This window comes from Ursus americanus, chromosome 25 (genome assembly GCF_024610735.1).
Source record: "Ursus americanus isolate L20-20 chromosome 25, mUrsAme1.1.p, whole genome shotgun sequence".
Lineage (NCBI taxonomy): Eukaryota > Metazoa > Chordata > Mammalia > Carnivora > Ursidae > Ursus > Ursus americanus.
In genome coordinates this window covers 18,019,700-18,043,727 of record NC_142151.1, presented here as the reverse complement: position 1 = coordinate 18,043,727, position 24,028 = coordinate 18,019,700, and the positions used below count along the sequence as shown (strand labels likewise).

The window sequence follows — 24,028 nt, the reverse complement described above, 5'->3', positions numbered from 1 at the left end:
CACCCTTTGTGTCTATATATCTCATTGAGAGCCTCACGTGACTCAAAAACATGGGCTGGGTATTTTTGTGCCCTGCTGTCAACCCTAAACTAATACATCTGAGGTAGCCATCCTCTTCCTTCTCTCATTTCTTTTCATGACTGAGTTAACTTATTCCCTTTGTCTTTCACAGAAGAAGCCCAAGAAGATATAGGCTCAGGTATTAACAGAAAAATCAAAACTGATCCAATCTAAGTAGATTTACAGGAATGTATACCCATCATCTAAAAACTTTCTTAATGAAATCATTTTTCTAGGTCTAGGGAAAGGTAAATTCTATGTACATAAAAATAGAGGATTGGGAGCTAAGCTTTCTTAGCTTAGTTAAGAAACTCTTCTGCAGAATTCCTGTGAAATTCTTAGCTATTGACTTAAGAAGACTTTATTTCTAAATAGTAACTGCAGTGCTTTGTTTTTTTTTAATGGAATATGTTTAAAAAGACTCCAGGAAAACATTTTAAAAGTTATTATTGGATGGTGGGAGTATGGGGCGGAGTTGGCCTTAGAGAAATGATAGCAGCATTAATAAAAAGTATTTTAAAAAGCACATGCTGGATCAAGTCAGTATAGCTCCAGAAGACAGGAGCAGAAAGACAAGATGAATGATGTGAAGCTTGCTGTCTTGGGTGGTGAAGGAACAGGCAAATCTGGTGAGTGGTGTTGTTTCCTATGGAGGGGTTCAGAATGGAAGAAGAGTGAGAAATATACTGACCTAATACATAGATATAGCTATATAATTATGTGTATTATTTTTCATTAGGAGTTTTCATTTTTATGAGTAAATAATGGAATTAACTGTATATTTATAGAATTTATAGACAGTTTGAGAAAGATAATTGAAGTATTAATTTATACGTTGTTTAAAATTCATAGGAATAATAGTAAATCCCTCCATCTCTGTCCCACTTACTTCTCACTTTTCTGCTCTGAGACTAAGGATGGAGAAAAGGTCATGGAGACCTGTGGGTATTTTTAAAAGATTTTTATTTTATTTATTTATTTATTTATTTATTTATTTATTGAGAGGGCATGAGCAGGGGGAGGGGCAGAGGGAGAGGGAAAAGGACAAGCAGAGTCTCTGCTGAGTGTGGAGCCCAGCGCAAGGCTCAATCCCAGGACCCCGAGATCATGACCTGTGCTGAAGTCAGACGCTTAGCAAATTGACCCACCCAGGCACCCCTGTGGATTATTTTTTAAATGCAACATTATAGAGGTGAAAAACCTTAGGATGGGCATGGCTTTATAGATACCTGGAGACTGAGCAACAGGTGCCCTGATTTTGGAAGCCATGGTTTTGTTTTATTTTACTGGATTTTGTTTTTGGTTCCATTATGATAGTCAGGATAGAGCCACCTGACCTTCCTGAACCATACACCGGGCCAGACCCAGGAGCTGCAACAAGATAAACTGACACTAGAGGTCCTTTTTCTGGTTTCCTGGATTTTGAAGTTCCAGTATCCTCACAAACAACGATAAATGCTTGATCTGTCCTTGTCACTATTAGCACGCAGCACCTTGGAGCCAGATTTAATCCAATAAAGAATATAAAGGGATGTTCTAGTTCTTGAATTTCAGACTTACTGAGAACTGCTTTGGTTACATAAGTAAGCTGCCTTACCTGTTTGCATTCATGAATTAATTGCGTAGTGATTTGAAAAGGCAGATCACTTTCTTTCTAGTCTTTTAATCTCTATGGTTGGATAGTGAAAATCTTGCTATTACTTAGACTAGAATTTAATAAAGCTTTAGGGTCTACATTAATGCTTGGTAATTTTTGAGCTGAAAGATAAAACCTTATGTACATAGCTAAGTTGTCTGTGTCCTAAAACAGAAAAGAACCTAAGTCCAGTATGTTTGTTTTGCAGCCCTTACAGTAAGGTTTCTTACCAAGCGATTCATTGGAGAATATGCCTCTAATTTTGGTAAGTCATCACTTGAGACTTTTTTCACCTTTAAAATGTCAGCATTTTAACTAAACCACAATTAAGATCACTGAGGCATTTTGATAGAATTTTCCATTGTTGCACTTTTAAGCAACTTATTTATTCAGATTCTGGTTGGAAATGCCAAAATAGGTACTTGAATTGAATGTTCTTTTGTGATAAAATGCACCTAACTTGATGTTAAGTGAGATGGATTAGAAAGTCTGTTTGTTTCAGGCTAGAATTAGAAGAATATTAAAACTGAGATTCCTCCCCCCAATATTGTAAAACATGTGAGTATGAATAATTTTGTGAACTGTAAAACAGTTCTGAAATTAAATAAACATCTGTTGAAAGATAAGGACAAATTAATTATAAAAGCACTAGAGCTACAAAATAAAGTTTATTTTAATTGTAAAACTGTGTGAAAATAACAGGAAAATTATGTCTTGATTAAAGATCATATCATAATTATCTAGGTTGCTTATCTAAGTTTCAGAGAAATTCTAGAACATGTGCCAGAGCACTTTAATAATCTTTGAATCATTTTACTAACTCTGCTCTAAATTTATTTTGATCAAAATTAGCATGACATATGGGAAATACCACAGTGGGGCATTAATAAAAAGTGAGGAATTTTGCCAGAGTTTTGAGTATATTTTTGGCTCAGCAATTAATCAATATAATGGTACTAATATCTCACCTGACTTAAGGCATGAGGGAAAAGTGTTTTTGCTTTTTGAGTTTTAAACAAGAACAGATTATATATATATATATATATATATATATATATATATATATATATGAATTGGGAAAAAGGGAATGATTTTGATTTTTTTGTTCAATAATTCCTAGAGTAATAAATAGGAAGTTATCATTGCAAGTGTGTTTTTCCATGAGAAATAATTCCCTCCACCAAAAAAATTTTTTAGTCTTCATTCATGAGGTAGCATTATTAGAGAATTTTAAAGGTAACTTTAAAGTTTTGTACTGCTTTCTACATGTATCTAATATACTATTTCAGTCCATATGACATTGTGAACATTTTACGGAAAGTGCTTGGAAACTGATCAAAGAAAGGAGAAATACATAGAAAGAGAAATTCCTATTGTTTCATTTCTCAGGTCAAAAACCTCAGTCAGAAATGTCAATATAACACAAAATAGGAGGCATGAAAAAATGTTCCAGAATGACAAAACAAAGCAAAACATAACAGAAATAAAACCACACCCAAAAATAACAGCAGCAGCAGCAACAACAAAAAGTCCCGTTAATCTTTTATAAGATACAGTTATGTAAACAAATTAAGTGGACACATTTCTGGCTGGTACATTTCCATTAAAAAAAGTAAGACTCAGAGACATTTTGAAAAGACAACCAAATGAGCAAAAGGTCATCCTTGTATGAGGACAAACTAGCAAAAAATGACTCCATCTTGTAAATGAAGACCTGAAAGGGAAAATAGTAATTCTAAAAAGTTAAGAGTTAGTGACCCCTGCTGGCAGTTTTTGAATTTAGAGTAGATATTTTTAATCTGGAACTTATATGGTTCACAGTCAGTAGTAAACCTATGAAGTTAGAAGGAACTGTCTGAAAATGTATTTTAACGTTTAATGAAACAATAACAAATTTCATTAAATGTAACCTAAGCAGATTTTAAAATTCATCCCTAACCCCCTGAAGTTAGTTCCCCAAATGCTTGCTACATCTTTTTAACTACGGAATGGGGCATGATTTTTTGTCAGTGTGCCATTTTGGAGAGAAGTAACTCTTTTATTAAATCCTGGAGGAAAAGTTACAGAAAGGTAGTCCTTTATGCATTTAACAAATATTTATTGAGCACCTACAATGTCCCAGGTACTCTTCTAGGTAGAGAAGCTATAGCAGTGAAAAAGAAGAGAATTATCCAAGCTGTCGTAAGATTTATATTCTGGAAGGAAGGGTCAATTAAAAAAATTAAGTATACGTTATGTCACATGATGATAAATGCTATGAAGAAAAAGGAAACAGCGTGGGGGAATGGCACTAATATGGTATGTGGCCATTTAAAATTGGGTAGTTAAGGTTGACTTTGTTGAGAAGGTGGAGGGGATGAAAACTGAGCCATGAAGATATCTGGAGGATTACATGCAAGGCAGGAGGAACAATTACCACAATTCTGAGGCAGGAACTTTCTGAAAAAGTTGAGGAATGGTATGGAGGATGGTGTAGCTCGAGTGCAAAGAATTTGAGGGAGAATAGTCAGAGAAGTCATGGGAGACTAGACAATGAGGGCCATTCTTAGGTATTTTAAAGGCTTTGCTTTATGCAAGTGAGATGGGGAGTCACTGGAGAGATTTGATCAGACAAGTGATATGATTCGGGTACAAGGTTCACTTTGGCTCCCGTGTTGAGAATAGAGTAGGCACAAGAAGGGAGTTAGGAGAGGGGTAAAGCAGAGAGATGAGTTAGGAGGTTTTGTAATAAAACAAAAAATAATGATGTATTCATAATGGAGATGATGAGACACAGACAAATTCAAAATATACTTTAAAGATAGAGTAAAAAAGAATTTTTAATAGGATAAATATGGGAGGTAAGAGAAAGATAGGACCAAGGATGACTTAGGGCATTTAACCTGATCAACTGGAGTTCTGGGTATGTCATTTAACGAAATGGAAAATTGTGGAAGATACGGTCTTTTCAGGGAGATCTGGGATTCAGTTTTAAGCGTGTTCAGGGTGAGATGAGATGTCTATTCTGTATCTAAAGGGATATGTGCAATAGCAGGAGTTGTTTGCATCTGAAGTTCAAGGAAGAGGTCTGGGCTACAGATATAAATTGGGTTCATCAGCAATAATTGTTCTATAAAACTCAGGATGAGATTAGCAAGGGAGCATAGATAGAGAGGAGATCCATAAACTGGACCCATGTCTGGAGAGTGAGAAGACATAGTGGGACAAATAAAAAAGATTAATACAGAGCAACAAGGAATAAAGAAAAAAACCAGGGGAGTATGTTGCCTTGAAAACCATATGAAGGAAGCATTTTAAGGAGGCAGGAGTGATTGACTATATTAACGTTACTAGGGCATGTAAGATCAAGATATAGAATTAGCCATTAAATTTAAAACCATAACCTTGATAAGAACAGTTTATTTAAGTTATTGGAGCTAAAGCCCGACTGGAGTAATTTAAAGAACTTGGGGGAGAGAAATTGAACACGGCAGGGTTATATACTTACTAAAAGGTCAACAGAGAAATGGGGCAATAGTTCAAGAGGTTGGGGGCTCTAAAGGATTGTCGTTAGACATTCAGCTGTTAGTAATGATATAGTAAAGAAGAACAATTTATGATTCAGAAGAGAGAGGTAGAGTTGGTGGGGTCATGTCTTTCAGTAGATCAGAGTAAATGGTAACTAGTTCATAATGAATGGATTGGCCTTAGATAGAAACACAGATAACCCATCCATAGTTATAGGATGGAAGGTAAGTATAAGCACAAGAGAATGTAGTAGTGGTGGTGAAGTTTATTTGTAAGAAATATATATATATACATATATATGTATATATATAATATATGTTATATATACATATATATAATATATATAACAATATATTTATATGTTATATATATAAATGCATGTATTTGACCACTAGCGTTTTAAAAAAGCCACTGTACTATTCTTCTAGAAGATAACCAGTTGAATTTTCAAGACTGTGATCCAAATATGAGTTCATTTCTTTTTTGTTCTGGTGTATTTCCTTACTGACAACGAATATATGCATATTTTGCAGAATCTATCTATAGTAAGCATTTGTATTTGGAAGGGAAGCAACTGAATCTAGAAGTATATGACCCCTGTTCTCAAGTAAGTAAAAAAAAATATATGCTTTTATTTTATTTTTTCAATCATGATTTGAAGAAGATTGGAGACGAGTAAATGAAAATAAAGTTGCCCGTCTTAAAACTGAAATTTATTCTCAATTTTAATTAAAGTTTTAAGAGATGATTTTTAATATTATACATTCCATTATCTAGCTTCTCTGTGAAGTTATAACAAAAATTATCACAGTACAAATATCTTTAAAATAACAATATTAGGCTGCATTTATATTTCTAGGCGGTCACAGTATAGCTATTAGCAGTTAATGGTTTAGGGGCACCTGGGTGGCTCAGTCAGTTAAGTGTCTGCCTTCAGCTCAGGTCATGATCCTGGGACCCTGAGCATGGGCTCCTTGTTCAGCGGGGAGTCTGCTTTTCCCTCTCCCTCTGCAACTCTCCCTGCTTGTGCTCTCGCCTCTCTCTCTCAAATAAATAAAATCTTTTTAAAAAAAGAAGTTAATAGTTTAATGGTTTAAGGCAGTTTATATTCAGTTTATATTTTCACTAAGTTGCATTTGTAACTAATCACTGTCAATAAACCATAAGTAAGGTAGATGTTTAGTACAAACTCCTGTGTCTATTCAAAGACAAAAAAGTTAAAATAGGATTATCTAAATAAGAGAAGGAATGGCCAGCTGTTCAAGACCTCAAAACAACTCCAGGAGATAGATTCATTTAGCAATGTAAAATATCCCTCAAATGTTTTTAGCTAAACCTTATCAGTGGTTCTTTTTTTTCCTAATTTAAATCTAGTACCAAAAATCAATAGATAACCCTTTTACTAATATTGATAGAAAATATTTTCTCTTTTCAGAACAAATACGTGAATGTTATTTCAAAGGGCAACTATTAGAGCTTATCCAACTTCCAAAAAATTAAAGATATTTTCTTAGAGAAAAGTTGCAAATGAGAGAGATAATAAAACTTTATTATACTTCCTCTTTATTTTAAACATTTAATCACTTTTAATTAAAGAAAGAGTGATAAGGAAGAGAGAACCAAGGAAACCACATTTTAGAAAATATCAGTCTTTGGCTTATTAACGTCTCTTTTAGGTGAAATGGGTTTTCCATTAATTAATTGTCTAGATTATGCAGGTGGACTATCCCGCCGGTTTCAAAGTGCTTGATTTATTTTCAGCCACAGAAAGCAAAATTTTCCCTCACAAGTGAGCTGCACTGGGCAGATGGGTTCGTTATTGTGTATGACATCAGTGACAGGTCGTCATTTGCTTTTGCAAAAGCACTGATCTACAGAATTCGGGAGCCACAAACCAGTCATTGTAAAAGGTAAGATATTCTTCACTCCTCTCTCCTTTCTTTTGAGTAAATCATCATATGGCTATAAGCATCATTAGGAAGAGTTTAATACAGCCTTCCAATTACAAAATTTAACAGCCCTGAACAATTCACCTTCCATTCCACAGGAGTTACACATGTAGTAAAAGGAATAAGATGAGAATACTTTATATCCCGGCTGACATAAACAGTTACTTGCTCTGAGTAAATGGCTATTTTACAAGACAGCTTCTATTGTTAACACGACACTCACTTGCAAAATAATGGCCCTCTGTACACAAGACAGGTCAGTTTCCAACCTTTCTTTTCATTCCCACAAAAATATTAAGGATACTAAATAAATCCAAATTTATTACATTTGGCATCCAATTCCTAGTCATTGGGTTGTTCAATCTATCAAAGCAAAATAGACTGAATAATCAGACCATTACAAATTCTAAGTATGCGGATACAGTTTTCTCTGTTTCATCTCATAAAATAAAGCGCTGATCAATGATTTCCCATTGTTAATTGTTCTGACATGCGTAACTATGAAGGAAGACATAGCCGTGCCTTAAACCATTCGTGTATTAGTAGATACGTTTAACCATATGAATTTCCCATTTAGCTTTCCTTATTTTTTTTTTGGTTTTAGCCTTTTGCATTTAAAATATTTATGTTTGTTCAACATGCTGATAGAAAGGATTCTTTGTGCTCTTGATTAGATTTGTTCTTAGAGTCTGAAATAACATTCTTAATCTGAGAATCAAGAAACATAGTATTAGTATTGAAAATTCATATATGTGTTTTTATATCTATTTTAAATGCCCACTATCAAGAAAGCATGGATAATAATTGATAGAGGGTATTTCCCTGGAGTCAGTTGGCGTACATTCTTGTTGATATCTGATTGACCTTACGTACCACTTTAATCTCTAGACCTAATTTTTCTGATTATAAAACTGATAGAAATATGCTAGGAGAAAAGGATGTGATTTTTACTAAGGTACCTCACAGCTCTGACTTCCTCTAATATTACAGATTTTTTTTTTGAACTCCATTGTTTTAACCATTAAATGCCTCATATTTAAACAGCATGACTTAGGTAAGGGATAGTAATAAACTTCCTTTACTATTCCTCCAAATCGAAAGAATCACTTAAGAATACTCAAATGCATAAAATGAAAACACCTATTCTTGACATTTTCAGGCAATTTTCTTAATGTACTAAGTAATTTTTCGAGTATTTCCAGTTCTAAATCTGTAGATAGACTAAAATAGCGAAAAATGTTACTGTTTTATAAAATTGCATCTGATATTTGTGACTCAGTCTGCAAAATATTTCACTTACCCTTTCCCATGAATCCTTTACAATAATTTTCTGACCTATACAGAAAAAAGATATTAATACCCTCAAAAGTCTAACACATGCAGTGCTTTTTCCCCTCACCACTCACACCATCATGTGAATAAAGCCAACTTTGAACAGAATATGAAGACAGTATCTCTTCAGATAGAGTTGAAGACTGCATTTATCCATTTTTTTCCCCTGAAGTAGATAACTTGGCAGAGTTCCGTGACATTTGAGGACTAGTTGTCTTACTATATCCTTCAAATGAAATTCTGTTTTAGAAATGTGTCACTATAACCAAGGAGAATATATTGATATTTGCTGAAGACATTATCTTAACAAAGAAATATATTTCTTCAATAAATAGAAAAATCATACAAGGTCATGAGATCATAACATTTTTCTCTAGAGTATGGTATAATGGATATTAACAAAGAACAAGCAGCAGGAGTATTGAGTAATATTTACCTATGAAAATTATATTTAAATTGTTCATTACAGTAACTATTCTGTAAAGAAATGTTAGTTAGTCCTTCTCTTTCAATTGATAAGGAAATGAAAAATAATACTCGGTAAGCATCTTTTGTTGCCTGTCACTGTGCTAGGTATTTTTATATCCATCATTTAATTTAATGTCTAGGAGAATTCTGTGTAATGAGTGCTATTTTGCCATTGTTTTACATGTAGGAAAATTGAAAGTGGGAAAAGTAACAATCATGCCTTATTAGTAAACAGAGCCATAATTCAAGAATAGGTTTGTATCAATGCAGATCTTATGCTTTAAGAGTCTTGCTGCTTCTGTGTCACACGCTAAGTTCTATCCAAAATAATCTTTGTAAGTAAATGGGAGTATGTGTCAGACACATACATATGACTATAAGGAACACACACACACACACACACACACACACACACACAGACAGTATTTTTTGGGGGGGTCCATAATTCATTTTGATATAAGCCTACTTGATGAGAAAAAAAAAGATGTGAAATAATCTTGCTAGAGCTGTGTTCTGTGTTTCAGAGCTATGGAATCAGCTGTGCTTTTGGTTGGTAACAAGCAAGATCTCTGTCATGTACGAGAGGTTGGCTGGGAAGAAGGGCAAAAGCTGGCAGTGGATAACCGATGCCAGTTCTGTGAATTGTCCGCAGCAGAGCAGTCTCTGGAGGTAGAAGTGATGTTTATCAGAATTATCAAGGACATCCTGACAAACTTCAGACTCAAAGAAAAGAGAAGACCCAGTGGATCTAAATCAATGGCTAAATTGATCAATAATGTGTTTGGAAAGAGACGGAAATCTGTTTAGCAGACGTGTAATCCTAGGGGATGTATTATGTCAGAGAGTTTCAAATATTCACATGATAATTAAATTTACCCTTTGTATGCGGTTTTTTAAAAAAATAATTCTCTTAGAGATATGAAATGACTGAACATAAGCCACAGCTGTGTTTTCAAATACATATAGTTTGCTTTTTGTTTGTTTGTGTCTTGTACACTCTACTTCACACTAAACCTTTTTCTTTCTTACACGGAACAGCACCACTGTAACTTCCCGGTGCGTTGCTCGCCAGTTTGCCTTGCCAAATAAACTCTGCTTAATAATTTTATTAAACCACCATTCCATAGGCCACAGTTGACGTTTATTTTATTTCTTTTGAATGAAATATGCAGTTATATTTCATACAGTTAATATGTCATAGTGCTGAATTTATAAATTTGTGAAAGTTCACGATTTAGTAGAAATGCATGAATTTAATTTTAAAAATGCCTTTACAGTAAGTCAGTGAGTTCTTGATATTGCTTACATCTTGATATTAGTTATTACTCACACTACTTATTTTACTTTTAACTTAGGCCTTAAGAAGTTAAATTTCTTGCCTGTAGGTGTAGTCTGTATTTGGTCTGATGATGAAAAATTCTGCCTCTCCTTGTATGCTTTGCTAAGGAGGCTAATTATTGCAGAGAAATTAAGTTATACAGCTTTTCATATAAAAAAAGATTAGTTGTTTTTAGTTCATATAGAGAGCCATACATCACAGGGAAAGGGCAAGTAAATGCTAAATGTATAACCTTGAAGACCTTCTTGCCCGGAAAGAAATATTGTATTAGATAAACATCCGGGGCCTTCTCAGATTTCTCTGAGTACAGTTCCTTTCAGAAATCAACTGTTTAACCTCTGGACTTCAGGATCACTGCTGCTGGCCTCGTTGCATTTCAAGTCATGGTCCTAGACCTCACTTGAGCCAAATCACTGATAATCAAGGTTAGGTCTCCGAGAAGTTAAACTGAGAGTACAAGCAATGCTAATATATTGGTTAACATGTATTGGCAAGAACTTGGGGGCCAAGGTGGAAGAAGATCTTGAGTAGAGGGTGGTAGGCAAATGGGAGATGGGTGACACAGAACACTAGGCTGCAAAGGGGAGAATTCGTTGACATGGCATTACTCACCATGAGCTGTGATTCCACATTATAGGGGCGACACCTAGAGCTCATCCATGTAGCTTTGTTGTTCCTTAGGAGCCTGGCCTTGATACACTAGAGTAAAAGAGTAGTGGAAATAATAAAACATTGTGTGGTAGAATACAAAATAGTTCAGAACATTCATAAAGATAGGGGGGTTAAAATTGATATGGTAGATTGGCCCAAGAACCTGCCATCTTACTGTGTTGCTTGGGACAATTCAGAGGAATTTCCTTTACTAAGGAAGTGAGGAGGCACAGACAACTTTGAGAAGCTTAGCAGTGACTGTGCTTACAGGTCCCAAATTGGCGGTGGGGATGTTGCCATCGAACTGGGCCCCTCAGTATCAGCGCAGGTGGTAGAATCCTGGAAGAGCAGAATCTGGTTGCTGGCATTTAACTTGGCTCCTGTTATCCACCCACTCAGCCCCCAAAGAAATGATGTTATGTCTGGGGCAAAGGCTCCATTTCTAATACTGGCTGGTTGGAAATTTAAAAGTGACATGCTCAGTCAGCTACACCGAGGCAAAGTCCATATTATAAGCCCAGGCATTGCTTCCATCCATGCCACTGTGACCACTATTATCCTGGATCCATTTTGTAAGCACAAGGATGGCCAAGGAAAGAGGCAGGTTGATATCTGCAGGACCGGTTATCCTGTCCATCTGGTTGCAAAGTGGCTTCTCATTGGTGTATACTCTCTGATGGGCAGTGACATGATACATAAAGATATGTACACTTTATGCCGTCTCTAAGAGATCCATTAATACACTTTTTCTCTAGTCTTTCTTGTCACTGTCTTCCAGTTTTACTTTATACTGATCTCTGACCGACTGGCAAAACCACCGGTGGCTGCCTAGAAATCTGTACCATGTGCCACCTTTCCTAACATACAAAGGGTAGACAACCAAGTGTACATCTTGAAGCCGTGGCAAATGGGATAATGAACTTCCTGGTAACCTCTGTGTAATAGGGCACAGTCCTCTTATGGTTGGCCCTAATCTCTCAAGCTTAGGAAAGCTTTCTATCAACTTGGAACATTCAGATTAACTTGCTATGTAAATGAGAAATAAACTTTTCTTGTGTAATGTTATTCTAGCAAATTCAGTAATACACTATTTTTGGTCAACCATTTACAGGGATTTTGTTAATCTTTTATATTCTCAATATTCGATGACTTTATCAGTTTAACCATTATACCTTAATGTTTTTGTTTTATTTTTTTCCTCACTATTCTTTTGGGTAGTCTCAGTTTTAGAGATTTGGTCTTCATTCTTTAAAACTATTTTCCCAGTAAGAAAGATTCTTTTGCAATGATTTTGTGTGAAAAACAACATATTAACTCATGTTATATGCACGAACTCTAATGTCAAAATGGTATGAAAATTCTTTAATAGCTTAATCCTTGCATATGTGTCTGTGATGAGTCAGAGTTCAAAATTCCTCTGTTAAGGATACTAATATTTGCATATATTTTGGAATTTCATTTATTATACCTTGATTTTTTGTCAAGATGACTTGGGATAACAAGTCTTGTTATAAGGAGTCAATGGAACATAGTAATGCAAACCGACGTTCTCATACACACACACAAAAGATAACTATATGAGGTGATATGTTAATTAACTTGATTGCAGTGTGATTGTGGTAATCATTTTACAATATATATGTATATTAAACCATCATATTACAACTTTACTTTTCATTTTATGTCAACATGGAAAGAAACCCAGTTTTACATTAAAAAAATTACATTTTAAGTGCAGTTTCTGTGAAGCAACCTTAGACATGCACGCAATTATTTTCCAGAGTGATATTTAAAAGTACTGGATTAATTTCCCCTTTTATGCTGTGACAGTTTTAAAACATGTTCACACATTTTTTGACACTTCTCCCATCAAAAGGTTAAGTCTAATTCCCCTCTCCATGATTATGGATCACCCTTGTTGACTCTCTTTTTAACAAACAGAATAAGGTGGAAGTAATGGGTAGGACTTAGGAGACCAGGTTGGGAAAGGTGCTAGAGCTCCCATCTGTTCCTGTGTCATCTGTTCTCAGCTGTCCCATCTGCGCCTCATTGGGACTGAGCTTTGGGAGCCAGGAGTCAACACGTATGATTCAGGCTGCCCTGAAGGCACCTGACTGGAGATACCACATGGGAGTAGTAACCACAGCCACCCAAGATTTGTGAGCAAATCCTCAGGTGATTCGAGCTTCTAACCTTGGACTAGCTGATGCTGAATAGAGCAGAGATGAGTCGGCCCACAGAATCTTGCCCCAGTTGCAGACTTGAGAGCATAATTAATATCGTCGTTGTTTGGGGGTTACTAAACCATTGCTTTGGGGTTGTTATGCGATAATAGATAATCAGAACAGATAACTTATTAAAACTTTTGGCAATTAAGACAATACAAAATATTTGGCTTTCTTCTAGGGGAAAAATGGTGAAAAAAGGATTCTTCCAACCAGCTTCAAAATAGTCCAGAATGTGAAGTTATCCCACCATTCGTTTTCTTGGGAATAGAATTCACATGTAAAGCAGCTTGCAAAAACTTAAAAAATAATAAATTACCGTTTTCCAAAGTGAGAAAACCACATCTGCTTACAGAGAAACAAATACATCAACATTAGACCATAGGATATTGTAGGTTGAGGATAGCAAGTGTGTCTATAAATCTCAAAGATAGTTAAGCCGTATCAGTAGGCTGAGAATTGCTATGCTGCTTCTAGTAAAAAAGATGCTGTCATTCACTTTGGATGAGCTTCAATGAGATGACACATAATGAGGGGCAACAGCTGAGGAAGGGAATGCCAAAAGGGAGGGGCCTTTAAAACGGTTTTGATTTAATACAAGGCATGCACTATTAATAAAGAGGTTGAATGATACCTGTATGTTTTATAGGTTTATAAATTGGCTGTAGTAAAATATTTTACATCTTAGATCACTAGGTATTGTTTCAGCTTATTATGGGAGATATCTGTCTAGAGTTGACTGAATTGTATTAATCTGAACCTAGTTTAATGATGCCTTAACATTTTTATGGGGGAATTTAATGTTTGCAATATCCATGTTCCTTATTTGAAAGCGTGACTTATAGGTTTCTCATCTTCCTTAAATTATGAAATCCTTCAGCTAATAAAGGAAAATGATTATAGTTTGCAAAAAAGGCAAAGTCATTTAATAATCCATATAACTGTCTATTGTAGGACTTTGCATAATAATTGTAATTTAGCTATTAAGGATTCTAAAGGCAGTTATCAGTCATACTCTACAATTCTGGGGGAATCAGGCAAAGCCCAAATTATTTAAAGTGTTTTAAATTCCCAAAGAAAAAAAAAAGACACACTATAAATTGGAAATATATTTTATAATGACAATATATTATTTCAAAGCAAAGAAGAGGGTCATCATAATTTTCAAATGTGTAAACTACCAAACGGATTGTTTTTCTTTCTTTCTTTCAGATAAAGATACAATTTAAGTTTACTTTTAATAATGGAAATGTAAATTCCTCTAAGGAGGGAATTAGCAGATTATAAAGTGTTGTTGCAGTGTGGAATTTCACCAATATTTAGTAATCCTGGCACCACTAAGGCATAAAGAATTAAGAAAAAAAAAAACACTGAAGACAAGTAAGAGATGAAATTACTTGTCATTTATATGAAAGTATGACTGTGAGTTACCGCCGTAGTATCCAGACCATTTTATAGGACTCAAGATGACTACTTAATAACTAGACACTTGGAAACATTCAAACACTTATTAAATTAGACTGGTATTTTTCCAGACATAAATTTACTTTCAAGGTAATAAGTTATTCAGTTTTGCATAATTTGGGTATAGTTCTACACACAAACACATCTGAGGGTTAAAATTCTTGGGTTGAGTTGGAGGTAGAATGTTTAATTCATTCAAACGACAATTATTTAAAAAATAACCAGTTGGTTGACTTTTATCAGAAAATTTTAAGGCTTAGACTAAAAGAGGTCTATATTTTACTTACACAACATTCTCCACAGTAGGAGAGGTTTTGAGCATAACCTGCTAAGAAGCAGTTTAAAAATTATGGAATTTGGTCATTCTAAATTACTATTTATTTTTAATAATGTCTTTTTTTAAAGCTTAACATATTTATAGAGTAAGACTAACACACGTGTGTGTTTGCGTGTATGTCTATAGATACACTACTTACATGTAAATAGCATGTATATATAGATATGTTACTGTTTAATCTGATAATAACCCATTTGGTCAGAAGGAATACAAAATATCAAGTGAATTAATGAAAATAGCAAAATAATAGAAAAAAGGATGATTAAAATATGTGAGAAAAGTTGCATTCAAAATTATAAAATTGGGGACAGATTCCAGGATAGATCCTTTTAGAAGAGGAAAAAAAATAGTGCAATTATAAAATGGGGAATGATTGGATACATATAAATGTTAGAAAAATTGGTTTGTAGCTACGAACAATGAATAGCTGCTTATCAATTTGGCATTATAGTTAAAATAAGTGGGCATGAGACAAAAATGAAATCGAACGGTTCAGGAGATAGAGAAATATAACAGATACTATGGCATAATGTTCCAATTGGTCTCAGCAAATATCAGAATTCTAAAAAGAATTAGTGGGCATCTATAAAGTATTAGAAAATTAAATCTAGGAGAAAAGTTCACAAAAGGAGAATTTTGTACCAAAAACAAAATATATGTTCTTTGGGTATCTTATTTTATAACAGTGAATAACATGTAACTTAGAAATTATATATAAAATGAAAAAAAGATATTTTGGAAAAATATATTTTCTCCTACCACATTTTCTCTTGTTAAAATAAGTATGTTAGTTTGTGACGCTCAGTATTGTAAGAATCAGGAATAGAACAGCAAATGCTTATACTACTTCTTTTTCTTTAACACCAGCCACTGTATCAATTATCTGGTAGAGAATAATCACCAAACATTGTTGATGGAAGATGATGGAAGATAAGCCCAGAACTTGGATTAATGATGTTCTTTTATTAAATATCTTTTTTTTTTAATTTTATTTATTTGACAGAGAGAGAGACAGCCAGCGAGAGAGGGAACACAAGTAGGGGGAGTGGGAGAGGAAGAAGCAGGCTCATAGCGGAAGAGCCCGATGCAGGACTCGATTCCATAACGCCAGGATCACGCCCTGAGCCGAAGGCAGACGCCCAACTGCTGTGCCACCCAGGCGCCCTTTTTATTAAATATCTTAAAGCAAATTGAGTTTCTCCTAGAAGGAAAATATAAAACAACATGGCTTTAGTAATTTTATTTTACCTTTAGAGAACCACTAGTAAGTGATATCTGTGAAAAAAACCTTAATTTAGACACATTGGCGTGTATTTTTTAATCACCAGGGTTTCACTGAGACATTGACTACTTAGGATGACTAAATCTGCCATTTCCCAATTTTCTATTTAAATTCTAATTTGAATTTGAATAATGACAGTTTATAATAGCATTGAAATTTCATATAACAGAAGTCAGTTAGCAGAAACTTGGTGTTTCACTAAGTGAACTGAGAATTGAAATGAGAGATAAAAATCATAGTTTAGGTTTGTGCTACCTTCTGGACTGAAAATGCATAATTTGCCTGGTCCAGAGAGCTACAATATATTGCCTTTTTCTTAAGAAAGCTTGTACACAGCTTTGTACAACCAGACAGCTGGCCATTTTTCTCTCCCTTCCATGAGCATGGTTTTCTGAAATAGCCACATCCCTTAACTTCTCTCACTCGGGACCCACTACCAACACCTTCTCTTTCTTTAAGCGTTCACAGCTAGAAGAATAAGAAAAGTGGGCGTGGCAAACTGTTTCTTAGTACAGTGCTTATGGGTAAAGGCAAACATAGATAGAAGTAGAGATTTGGTTGTTGGAAATGTTAGGGCAGGGGCTCAGATATTTGATTTACTATGATTCACGCGTAGTATTTGTTTAAAAGGAAAACAAAATAATTTGTGTCCTGTTATTTACTGCATATCATCTCTTCCCTGTCATATGAGGATGGCGAGTTTGGGAACCACCTCCCATAGCCAACTGAATCAATCCTAAATATGCATAGAAATTATGCTGAGATGGGCACAATAGCCAGACTTCTGGAGTTGAAACTTGAGAGAGCTACACCATTCCCTTCCCAAAATAACGATTGAGAGGATGATAAGGGTAAGACAGGTGCACCATATGTTGGCAATCCAGACCATAGAACATCTTTCTTTTTATAGGGATCAAGAGACATAAAACGAACAGATAAATCCCCCCACCATACATGGGCATTAAAAATAATGGATTTTTGAAAATGTTCCTTAAGACAAAAACATAACAATATTAATTGGAAAGGGGAAAGCATATATCTGAAAATAATTTTAAAAATGAAAAGTAGACTAGGAAGTCTAGAGCAGACTTTAAAATCTGCATTTTTGGTAACGAAGAGTCGAACTGGCATTACAGAAAGTTAGTTAAATGGCATTGATGTATAGAACAAGAAAAGATTTTTAAGAACATGAAAGACGAATGAATGTATTAAAAACATATAATATAAATATAGATATGAAAATAAGAATATAATCAAAATAATACTCACAGTAATAAATAATACAAATTCCTGGAATATAAACTCAGAAATCCACAGAAGCAATAATCCCTATTCTGGTAGTGCAAGGAGATTAAATTCTACATCTCAAATATGATTCAGTGTGTTTCAAGAAGAAAAATACATATTCTAGTCTCTCAGAAAGAAAAAGCATGTAAAAATTAATTGAAAAAATTCAGTGTGACTTAAATTTCTTTGCAATCACATGAACAGAAGTTAGTTAAGAAAAGTAAAAAGTCTAAAGAGTTTTGAGGGCAACTTTTGCAAAATTCTAGTTAAAAAGATAGCTGAATTCTAATTAAAATATGAAGACAAAAGAAAGATATTTTCAGAGATATGCAAGTACTCAGAAAAAATATACGCAATTAGTGTTACTTAAAAATTATCAAAGTTTCAATTCTAATAAATAGAGAATAATCAAAATTAAGGATGTAGGAACTAAAAGGCTATAACGTAAGAGAAATTGTAGTAGGTCTAATTACATGCATAGAATGATGTATGTGATATTATTTATCATCAATGACTAAAGTGATACTTGTAGAAATCTAGGCTATGATTAGTCAGAAAAACAAACTATTGCAAGTAGCCTTTGTTACAGCAGAGAAAAATGTAAACAATATCATCTAACAATGTGGTTAAGCTAGTTATGATATAGAAATAGTTATGGTATGTGGACTATATAATCATTTATTGAGTCTATGCTAGATACGTAGCACAGTGCTAGATGGCTTACGTATATTTTATTAAAAGATATGAAGTGCCCTGCAAAGAAGATATTATCTTATTTTACATGGCTTAGATAGTCATATCTTTCACACACCTGAACAGAATTAAAAAGATTAATCTAGATTAGAGGCCAGTTATTTCCTGAGCTGGAATTCACAAATGTAACTGGCGCTAAACAGCTCTCTCCACCACAATACCCTCCCTCAATACCACTGAAAATTATATACACATGTTAAATCATGTCTACAAATGGTTTTGAATTATATGGGGAGATGCCTATGTTTTGATAATAAATATAAAAGCAAGATACGAAAGGACAGGTAAGTATGACTTCATTTTTGTACAAATGTATCACAAAAACAGGGTTGCAAAGGAGCACACCAAATGATTATTAGCTCTTGGACGACTATCTCTTTGGGTTTTCCAAATTTCCTGTAAATGAACATGAATCACTTAATTAAAGGACAATTAAAGATTATTATTATTATTTTTAACATTTTATTTATTAATTTGACAGAGAGCATGGGAGAGCACAAGCAGGGGGAGCGGCAGGCAGAGGGAGAGGGAGAAGTAGGCTTCCCGCTGAGCAGGGAGCCTGATGCAGGACTCGATCCCAGGACCCTGATATCATGACTTGAGCTGAAGGCAGATGCTTAACTGACAGCCACCCAGGCACCCCTAAAGATTATTTTAAATTTACAAATGTTGAAAGAATTTATTGGGCTGATTTATAGTCAAAATTTTTGGATTATATAGATTATACATGCATTACAAAAACTTTACCCTTACTATTATGATTTTATAGATCTTTATTTTTTAATCTAAATCAAATCCCAAAGCTTGTTAATCACGTACATTTTCTATTTTGCAGATGGACTTCCTCCCTCCAATCTTCCACAAGAACATGTATTACATTTATGATTTGGACATAGAAGGCTATATACTTTTGTATCTTTGACCAAGATAACGTACATAAGCAAAATGCCTATATTTTAAGTGTCCAGTTCTATGAATTTTAACAGATGTATTCATCTGTGTAACTGCCATCCAATCATGATTAAGAGCATTTCCGTCATTTTGGAAACCTCCCTTGTGCTCCTTTCCAAGCAATCTGGAAATCAATTTGCCATTTTTTGCAAACATAAATGTAACTTTATAAATAATAACAAGAATATTCAATTCTTAGAAACAACAGAAAGAATATTCAGTCTTTATGCGATGAATACTCCCGTGCTGCATGACTTCAAGCTCCAAGAAAGTGGGTGACTTGTGCTGCTAGTTCAGCACCGCGTCCCCAGGACTTACCACAGAGCCTGGCACACAGCTGGAGCCTTTAACACACTCGCTGCATGAAACTGGAATGCATTTTATCTGTAGGCACTTATGTGAAAATTTTAGTAAAGATGTACATTGCTTTTTGCTGTCTTGTAGATTCCAAATTGGTGATTCTTCTGAAGTAACTCGGTGTTGAAATGGACCTCGAGAAGGTTTGTCACCAGCAGCACAGATGTTCCATCAGCATCTCTCATATGTCATCTCACTGACAGTGAATACTTTGATACCAGCTGTCAGAGGTCATAGTGACTATTTTCTCAGTCCTTCCTTTTCTTTTTTTTTTTTTAAAGATTATATTTATTTACGTGACAGAGAGACAGCCAGCGAGAGAGGGAACACAGCAGGGGGAGTGGGAGAGGAAGAAGCAGGCTCCTAGCGGAGGAGCCCGATGTGGGACTCGATCCCTGAACGCCAGGATCATGCCCTGAGCCGAAGGCAGACGCTTTAACGACTGCGCCACCCAGGCGCCCCCCTAGTCCTTCCTTTTCTATACTATGGGTGACATGATTCCTTCTTGCAGGCTCAGGTATGCCCATGGGTAGCCCCAACTATGACCTCCATCAAATAGGAATTTAAGAGACTACAAGTGTTTTGTATTACGATGTGAGAGAACCACACACACATGGAATCTGTCCTTTATCCAGAATTTGCAGTCGCTGGGGCTCCTGGGTGTCTCAGTCAGTGAAGTGCCTGCCTTCAGCTCAGGTCATGATCTCAGGGTCCCGGGATCGAGCCCCACATGCTCAGCAGGAAGTCTGTTTCTCCCTCTCCCTTCACCTGCTTGCGCGCTCTCTCAAAAATAAAATCTTTTAAAAAATTTGCAGTTGCTTATGTAACTCACTATGTCTTCCTCCTTGTGCAGCTAATGACCTTTATGTCAAGGTACTCTACTAAGGAACTAGCCAACTGTTAGGTCCTAGTATGCGTGACACCTACACCTATATTCACTTTAAAAACAAATAAAATAATGTTGACCAATAATCTATTAAGGGCCAGGCTTTATTCCAAGCTTTGAAGATAGAGCAGCAAACAAAACACAAAACTTCATACCTTCATAAAGCTTACCTTTTAGTGGGAAGACACAATGATAAACAAAATATGTAAATCAGACAGGATGCTGAATAATGATGAATGCATAAGGACTACAGCGAAAAGTAAGTCCACAGAAAAGAACAGGCGTGCTGCAGGAATGGCAGGGGGAGAAAGGGCTATTTTAAATGAGGTTTAGGTACGGAATTTTTGAGCAGATCTTTTGAACAAAGATGCGAAGATCACCTGAGAAGCATTCACGGAACAGCACCACCACCATCGCTTTCCCCTGCAGTCCAGAGCCATGTGGTTTGTTGGGGTCTGGGGCCATGTGGGCTGTGGTGGGTTGGAGGGGCTCCGTGTCACAGTCCGCAGGGATGGTAGCGGTGATGAGCGATGGCCTCCTGGGCTCGCAAAGCTCTGTCTCCACTACCGCACTGTCTCTGACCCGGGAACTGTGAGGCCAGGCTATCCTGGGCAGGGACTTAACGATAACTTTGGCCGAGTCCAGCTGCAGCTCCACAGGCGTCTGGAGGGTCACCATCACCATCTTCGTCTGCTCTTCAGTGACTAGGTTCCAGGGCTTGTGCTGCCGTGGGCTGTAGTTCTCCACCTGGTCGCGAATCTCCACGGGCCTCCGCAGGTGCACCTGCCTGCTACGTGAACTTGTTACAGTCGCAGGCAGTGCACTTGAACTTTCGCACCGCTTTGGGCCTTCCGACGTGTATACCCAGCTGCTGGCAAAAGTGGGGCCGACCCTCCAGGTGGCGGCCGACCCACCACATGCTTCGGCAATACCCGTTTTAGGAGAAGGGCTCCTTGCGGAACTCGGCCTCGCAGCCGAATGGGTATGATTGTGCTTGTTCGGGTTGGCTTGAGCACAGACGGTCTTGCCACAGAGGTGGCCCTGGAAGGGCTTCTTGCCCGTGTGCGTGCGCAGGTGCAGATTGAGATCGGTCTTCTGGGTAAAAGCGTGGCTGCAGAATTCACAGACAGACGACCTCTCACTCCTGTGCTTGACTCTCACGTGCATCTGCAGGCGATTTCTGTTCGCGGCTGGTGCCCCCAGTCCTGGCGCACGAACAGCTTCTCCACATGCTGCTTAAAAGCCTCAAGCGGCTGCAGTTCCTTCGAGACACGAAGCACTTGGCGCAGGTGGGACAGAAGGGGGGCTTGGCAGCTCGATCGTGGGCTCTGCAAGTCCTTCGTAAACTGCTCGGGGCGGGAAGAACACGTTTAGGGCATCTTTCTTCTCCCTGTGCGACGCCAGGCACAGCTACAGCTCCATCCTTCCCCGGAAGATCTCCTGGAACACGGAGCACGTTCCCAGCCGTTCATATGACTTCGGGCTTTATATTCAGAAACATAAGAGTTTCTGAAAATAACACTTCGCACACTGGGGACACTGAAAGGGTTTCTCCCCAGTTATTTTCTGTTGTGGCCTTTAAGATTATATTTGCTAAGGAAAAACTTTTTTGACAGAAAAAGGAAGACCTGATTGTCTTTCTTTCACCTGTTTCTTAAGCGCTCTGAATTAAAAGAAATTAATATGCCAAAGTGGCATATTTTGAAGTGACATTCTAATTTCCTTCAAAGGCGTATAGATATCTTCTAGGATGATAGGGGTTGGGTGCCCATTTCTATGGTACTGTGTGTGTGGGAGGGAACAGCACCTAGAGAAAGTATTTCAAGCCTAGTGAAAAAATCCTCTATGGATTTGAGAGCCGACTGGGAAGTCAGGATAGGACAGCAGTCAGAGGGAAGATGATGGCACAATGTGTGGTATAGAAGGCTTGGCCTCAGTAATTGTGAAAAATATAAAGAAATTTACGGCGTGCAGGGGACCTGCTTAGAATTACCAATGATGCTTCCTATCCTACTTCTAGCCCAGAATCGTTTATGTTTACAGTTGTTTGATAAATATCTCACTACAAAAACGCCTAATCCTTTCCCCAATTTTAGGATAGAAGATGTGTGCATGCATCTGGAATTATGAAGACAGACTGAGTGTATGCACTTTGCAAAGGCAGGCTCAAACGAGCTCACAAATGGATAAGAAAACCGTCTCGGCAGTATGCAAAGGGGGCTATGTCTCTGGACTTTTTAAATCCTTTTATTTTGTTATTATTTTTGTTTGTATTTTAAATATTAAAATTGCTTGTGTTTTTACTTCTAAATATCTAACATAAAAGTCATTATCTCACATTGCTCCTTTAAAACAGTTATAAAAGCATTTCTTGTATCACCATTAAATTTATTACATTTCAGTGATATTTCGTTCCCTGTACGATAGGAAGTTAATAGGCCTCACGAACTGTATCTAGAATACAAGTTGTACTGGTAGCATATTCCAACCTCTAAATGCCTTTCATGTCAGCATGAGAGATACCATCAGGCATTTGAAAGCTCTGGCCTATTTATAAAGATACCATCAAAACCTGCCTGATGTAGCTGACTTATGAATCAATTATCTGAACTACACCAAGTGATGTATCTATTCTGAATTTTAGAGTCATATATTTGAAGCTGAACTACAAACAGATAAACTATTCAACAGCCTATCATGATTCTTATCTTCATGTTTATATCTGTCAAATGTAGGGAGACTAAAAGCAAAATCTTCAAGATTTTACTGGGAAGCGTTTACAAAAAATAAATCACACATACAAATTCTCCCTCTCTCTAGCACACACACACACACACACACACACGCACACCCACCTGGCTATCAAATTACTTATGACCTGAGGGAAAATGAGCACAGATCAAAAAGTAAAATTTAAATAAAATCAAGTGCACGGAAAGGATTACTCTTGTTGTAAAGGGGAAAAATAACAATCGGTAAAATTTATTCTTTTAAGTTCTAGGTCTTAAATGGCTGAGTGTTGCAGTAAACAGAAATGACATTGTTGTTGTAAAAGTTACAAAGCCACTGGATGGAGAGGAAACGGTCCTGTTTCATCCCAGATGTTGCTGCAAATAAGCCAAACCTAAGAGAGATGTGTTTCCTTTCTGATTTCTTTCTAGGCGACACTTCATAAGATATATTCAATTTAAGGAGCTACACTTCATTTGTAAATATTAATTATGTCACTCTTATTGTTTTGCCCGGTAAGATTCAAATTTTGGGAAAGTTTTGCTCATGCTAAACCAAACCCATGAGAAATGGAAACATTAAGGTAACAAGGTATTAATAAAGACTGAGAAATGTAGTAACTTTACTTAATGAATTATCTTCTCAATACAAAAACCTGTGGGAAGATACCAACTTGATACCAGAAGTTCGGTTTTCTGCATAGAATTATAATAAAAGAAACTCAACAACTTACTGTTTCCTTGAAAGACAGTAACTGCCAAGGTGAGTAAAAAATAAGAGGCAGTTAGGCAAAAAATGCTGATGAAGGGCTTTG

The 24,028-nt window shown here is 36.2% G+C and overlaps 1 protein-coding gene and 1 pseudogene across 1 annotated transcript; one reads left to right on the top strand and one right to left on the bottom strand.

Moving 5' to 3' along the window:
- The first annotated feature begins 549 nt into the window (after window positions 1-549).
- On the top strand, window positions 550-13,807 carry RERGL (RERG like). The gene is made up of 5 exons (XM_045781470.2): window positions 550-689; window positions 1,905-1,961; window positions 5,737-5,810; window positions 6,965-7,113; window positions 9,477-13,807. Exons 1-5 carry the CDS (start codon window positions 638-640, stop codon window positions 9,757-9,759), a joined length of 615 nt encoding a protein of 204 aa, XP_045637426.1. The 5' UTR covers window positions 550-637; the 3' UTR covers window positions 9,760-13,807.
- Window positions 13,808-20,802: 6,995 nt separating this feature from the next.
- The window catches only part of LOC123781765 (uncharacterized), a 31,998-nt pseudogene continuing 28,772 nt past the window's right edge, over window positions 20,803-24,028 (bottom strand).

Bases quoted from the DNA above. Each gene is read 5' to 3' on its own strand.
- RERGL (XM_045781470.2), top strand. From the start codon at position 638: ATGAATGATGTGAAGCTTGCTGTCTTGGGTGGTGAAGGAACAGGCAAA. The intron at 690-1,904 runs GTGAGTGGTGTT...TTTGTTTTGCAG, and splicing joins TGAAGGAACAGGCAAATCTG to CCCTTACAGTAAGGTTTCTT. The intron at 1,962-5,736 runs GTAAGTCATCAC...CATATTTTGCAG, and splicing joins AGAATATGCCTCTAATTTTG to AATCTATCTATAGTAAGCAT.